Genomic DNA, 5,789 nt, shown 5'->3' on the forward strand with positions numbered 1-5,789 from the left:
TGAGGTCTACGATAATATGGTGGTCCTGCTTGATCAATATACAGCTAAAACGACCTACGACGATTTAGGGTTTTCACCACATAATCGGAACATCCTACACGTGATTGAGCCTGGCAGCCACGTAAGGTGGTAATAAACCAACCCTAGATAAGGCCTAAAAACCAACATGAAGTTGATCCCCGGAACATCTTATCTAGGGCTAGCAAACTACACCCTACGTGCTACTGGATCCTTCAACCCGTTTGCAAGGCCTAACTATGTAGATATTAAACTAATCCTTGAAGAACAAGGAGCAATCATAACGGATCGGATCTACTAAACATGGATCAAGCAAGGTGCCACCCTTACACCTAAGATAGGTGTAAAGGCGGCTAGATGTCTAAGGGTTGCATGGATTAAAGCATATAACACGGTAAAACAGTGCTAACCCTAACACATCTATGATAACTACGTTGCTCGCCATCAACAAGGCTTCAGCACGAGCAACGCATGAACAACGAATAAACGTATACTGCCTAGATCGCAAGATGTGATCTAGGCAGCATGATGCTTACCCGGAAGAAACCCTCGAAACAAGGGGTTGGCGATGCGCCTAGATTGGTTTGTGGTGAACGTGATTGTTGTTTATCTCAATAACCCTAGATACATATTTATAGTCCACAGACTTTCTAACGTGGGAATAATCCCAACCGTGTACGAGCCAAATTCTACCTAACCGACACGTATCCTACTATATTTACAGATACACGGGCAAACTAGCCCAAACTTCGTGTACAACGCCGATTCATGTATATCTTCCATGTATATTCTTCAAGCCCATCTTTAATCACGGCCCACCTCTGATCCGGTCAAATTCTGGTGATAACAATATTACAGAAAGGGGTCTTCAAAAGGATTGCTACAACAATTGTCGCCAAAGCTAATATGGCGACGACTTCAAAAGAAACAGGAAAATAAAAAAGATAGGGCATTCTACTAGACCTCCGGCTTCGACGAGCTAGGAGCAGGAGTAGGCTTGAATCCAAGATAAGCAAGGATTTTCTTCGTGTTGGGCTTCGCAGCTTTGATTAGCGATCGCCACTTTGTGGTCTCCATCTCCTGTGTGTCGCCAACCTTGGTCCAGTCGATGGTTTGTTGACTGTCTGCAACCAGAGCGACAGTGCTTTCAACGGCAATCTTCATATTTTCTTGGCGCAGTTTCAGTCCAAGATCTTCTGGCGGATTAAAATCCTTGGCAAGAGCAAGGAAAGTCGCGGGTTCCTTTTTCTTCGGGAAGAAGTAAGGATAGAGCCGCGACAATACTTCCTGGGCCTGTTCAATGCCTTCACGGGTTTCTGTTCCATGAAACTCAAGGACAGAAAGTGCGTCGAGGAGGGGATCATTGTCAGGATCTTCAAGTTCAAATTCTTGGTTTATTTTCCTTGTCGAGGAAAAAATATAGTGGTCAACAAACAAGTAAATAAAAGCAAGTCCAAGGAATGCAAAATAGATCGAGTACTTACTGACAAACCGACGGTTTTGTGAATCCAAGCGCTTGAGAATCGCCTCTTCACGAGCAGCTTGTGCGGTTTTATGCTCGCTCAAGGCAGTCTTGGCGTCATGAAGCCTCTTCTGAAGCTCTTCAACACCATCAGCTTCTGCTTTGGCCTTATCAGCCTCTGCCTTGGCCTTACTAGCATCAGATTCGGCCTTTTTACAAGCCTCTTCACTTTGCTCTAATTTCTGAGCAAGCGTGTCGGCACGTTTGTTGGCCTCCGCAAGTTTTTCTGCCAAAATAGTCAAAAGTAAGTTAAAATTACGACAAGAAAGGAGTAAGGAGTCATGGGCAAAGAGAAGCAGGAAGTCAGTACCTTCAGTTTTGCTAGCATATTCGCGGTACCCAACAAATTGGGCACCGAAGCGGATGAACTCCTTAATTAAAGGCTGTTAAAGAAAGACAAAGGAAAAAAGTGTCGGTAGGAGACAAAAATGCGATAGCACAAAATAAAAAGAAGCAAACAGTGAAAATATCGACAGCATCAGAAAGCGTACAAGGACTTACATCATCAAGAAGAGGAGTCGAGGAGCTACCCAATTGCAGGGTAGGCTCTATGATCGTTTCAACCCTCGCCCTTTTTGGTGAAGGGACAAGGGGGCTTGCAGGAGCAGCAGGTTCGTCGGTGTTTTGTTGAGGAGGCGAAGATTCTTCTCCTTCAACTTGCACTTCAGAAACAACTAGAGTATGCGACGTACTCGTTCGAGCAGGCGCATCAAAAGCTGGCATTTCTTCCTCGTCACCACTACGGTTAAATGGTGGCAGTATAAGAAGCAAGATAGACAAAAATCTTCAAATAGCAAAACAGAAAGAAACGAAGGGTGACTTACGAACTGACGAGGGCTTCAAGGTATGGATCGAAAGCTGCCTTCCGACGTGAAGGAGCAGCTTCTTCGGCTCTAGAGGTGCCGGAATCTTCGACATTCGTCATTTTCCTTTTGTTCTTTGGGGAAACAGCAGGAGGAGGAGACTGTGCCGATGTGGTAGCTTCAGAAGCAGCTTCCTTTTCGGAAGATCCCGCAGATTTTCGGGAACCTGCGGGTTCATTCTCAAAAGAAGGAGCGTCTTGGTTGTCTTCAATGACAACAGCTCGTTCTTCGAATTCTCCACCTTCAGGAAGGGGAGGAAGCGAGACAAGATCTGGATGGTTCTGTACAAAGCAAAGAGGGATGTCAATACAGGAGTTATGCATAGGATGTCAAGCAAAAATAGAGAGTCGACAAAAGTTACCTTGGGAAGCGCATTGGAGGCGCTGTATGGTTTTACTCGACAAGAAGAAGGAACAGGATCTTTTTTGCTGAGGGAGGAAATTTTCTGGACAAGTTTTTCTAAGTCCTTGACCGGTAAATCCACCGATAGGCGATCCACATCATTGTTGCCAGCATACTTCCAGAGGGGATTTTTGCGATCCTGCAGAGGCTGCACTCTGATCCTAAGGAAATACGCCGTGATTTGGATACCCGACAGCTCCTTGCCGCGGGTGTTTTGCAGCTCGTGGATGCGGGTGTTTTGCAGCTCATTTTCCCTCTTCCCCGACAGCACGAGCAGCACCAGCGACCCCGCTCTCGTCCACGTCGCCGCCACCCTCACCCTCACCGGCCCCCGCAGCATCAAGTATATGAGCCATGGACGCCGCCGCAATCACACCTTCGCCCAGTCCATCTCTTTCGTCCTCGACGGCTACTACTCCTCCACCTCACTCCAACTCTGCATGGTTGGGACGGGCACCGAGCTCGCCGCCAACGGCTCTAGTCTAAAGCAGTACTTGGATGTCACCCTCCGCCTCCACGTGCCCAGTCCTTCCAGCCTCACCGATCCCTTCGTGACTGGCACTCTAGATGGCTCCTCCGACTTCGCGGCCATCCAGCTGCTTGCGTACGCCGAAGGGGAAGACTACCGGTACGGCGAGCGCGCCACCTGCAGCGCACCGGTGCAGCTGCCGGCCACGGGCTCACTTCAGGCGCTCGAGGGCAACTTCGCATGCGAAGCCTTGAGAGAGACCTCTTACAGGCTGCTGGATCATCGCGGTGGCGGCCCGGCCAAGCTTCATCGGATGCACGTCAACCGGATGCAGTGCGGCGTGGACGGCGCCGTGCACGCGTACATGGTGCTCTCCAACGACACCGGGTCCGGAAGGCGCGGCTACCGTGGCCGTGGGTACTACCACCACATGGTCAACGACGAGGCGATGGTAGCCGAAGGGCACTGGGACTCAGATCGGAGGATGCTCTGCCTGAGAGCATGCCGGGTGGTGCGCTCCCAGTCGTCAACTCTGGCGGTGCTCGAGTGCGGCATCAGGATGAGCTTCTGGTTCCCGGCCGTGTGGACAGTCCTCGAGCGGAGCACCGTGGCTGGCGTGCTTTGGAGCTCCGGTGTCAACATTGGCGCTGGACCGATTTCAGGCGGCGTGATATCGGCGTTCAGCTTCGACGACCACAGAAGAAACCTCTCCGACGTGACGTACAGCTACAACGACACGATGCTTGAGGTGGCGAAGAAGCATTATTATCTGAATATTAGCAAGGGGAAGAGAAAAGGTTCGTTCCCAGCCCAGGGTAACTATGCTTACCACGACTTCAGGCTTCAATTTTACATGAAAAATGCGGGGACCGGAGACGCCTACCCCGTCACGATGGGCTCGGTGATGCTAAACGAGGATGGGTTCGTCGCTGATGATTCCTCTTCCTCACGGCCAGCGGTGGTTGACGACTTGGTGAGCATCAGCTACGACATACTCCATTATGCTCCTCCGCCCGAGAATCAGGTGAACCTGTCGCCCTCATACACCCTTGAGGAAGGACGAATCTCAGCAGAGGGTGTGTATGATCCCAAGAGGGGCATCCTGTCCATGGTGGGCTGCCAGGAGCACAGCGGCTCAACGGACTGCGAGATATTGATAACCGTGCAGTTTGCCGCCCTGGTTGACAGAGCTGAGGGACTCGACAGCAGGGGAACAATTAGAAGCCTGAGGGACAGGGCCGACGGCCTTTTCTTCGAGAAGATGGACATCACCCTTTACGGGATGTACCCAATGGAGGTGTCGGAGGCGATATCGAGGATGGACCTGGAGAGCGTCATGTTGGTGATCTCCTCGACGTTGTCATGCATCTTCACCATCCTGCAGATCCTCCACACAAAGCGGAACCCCAAGACAGCTCTGGCGATGTCGATCACCATGCTCGCCGTCCTCGCCTTGGTGCACCTCACCCCTCTCGTGCTCAGCTTCGAGGTGATGTTCCGGAGCAGAAGGAGCCAGTACTCTCTGTACTCGACGGATGGCTGGCTGGAGTTAAATCAAGTGATGATGCGGGTGCCTACGCTGATCGCCTTCCTGCTGCAGTTGCGCCTTCTTCAGCTGGCGCTGTTCGGCCGCCTGAGATCAGCCGGCCACCAGAGCAAATCCGTCGGTACACAGTCGGTGGCCGTGTCGGAGAGGATCGTGTTGCAGGTGTGCCTGCCACTGTATCTGCTCGGAGGAGTTCTTGCCGTGATTGTCTACATGATCAACGCCCGCTCTACTGCAGGAGATGTTGTTCTCGTTGGTGAGGATCCAGCGACGCTATGGGACGACCTGGTGTCGTACGCGGGGCTGATACTGGACGGCTTCCTCCTCCCTCAGGTCATCCTGAATGCGTCCGTGTCAGGCTCCAAAGTTCGAGCGATTTCGCCTTTGTTTTATATGGGGGGCAGCGTGATCCGAGCGGCGCCTCACGTGTATGATGTGGTCAGGGGGCGTATCTTGGAGCAGCTAAGCGTGAGGCTCACCAAGGTATACGCGAGCCCTCGCGTCGACCTGTTCGGTGTCGCGTGGGACATCGTTGTACCGTGTGGAGCAGCTTTGCTAGCCACGGTCCTATTCTTGCAGCAGCGGCTTGGGGATGCCTCGGAGAGACGGAGATCAGGTGGTTATGAGATGGTATCTCACAGCTAACTTAAGTAGTAGTAGTATGTAACTTTGTTAATGCCAACAATTGTCCTACTGCACTGAAGTCTCATCTCGGATAACGCTTGTGTGAATAAGAACGGAGCAGATCAAACTTTCTTGTCCCAAGCATATCAGAATGCCAGCTGTTGCTTCGGTCAAAGGCGATTTTGTAAAGGTCAAGAGATAGCTCAAGCAAGAGGCCTGAAACGATTCATTGGCAACTCGCCCATAACCACAAGGGTCCCAAACAACAATACAAATGATGTGTTATGTCAAGGGTTTTGCTCCAGTGTCCAATACAATTTGATCTCGAAAGCCTACTGTGATGCT

At 51.1% G+C, this 5,789-nt stretch overlaps 1 protein-coding gene across 1 annotated transcript; it reads left to right on the top strand.

Annotated features, from left to right (window-relative positions):
• Positions 1-3,032: 3,032 nt before the first annotated feature.
• LOC127315321 (uncharacterized) lies at positions 3,033-5,789 on the top strand. Its single transcript, XM_051345820.1, has one exon. It carries the CDS (start codon positions 3,033-3,035, stop codon positions 5,463-5,465), a length of 2,433 nt encoding a protein of 810 aa, XP_051201780.1. The 3' UTR covers positions 5,466-5,789.

The sequence above is a fragment of the Lolium perenne genome, chromosome 7, assembly GCF_019359855.2.
Source record: "Lolium perenne isolate Kyuss_39 chromosome 7, Kyuss_2.0, whole genome shotgun sequence".
In the NCBI taxonomy this organism is placed as follows: Eukaryota; Viridiplantae; Streptophyta; class Magnoliopsida; order Poales; family Poaceae; genus Lolium; species Lolium perenne.

Coding starts and splice junctions, on each gene's coding strand:
- LOC127315321 (XM_051345820.1), top strand. CDS start 3,033: ATGCGGGTGTTTTGCAGCTCATTTTCCCTCTTCCCCGACAGCACGAGC.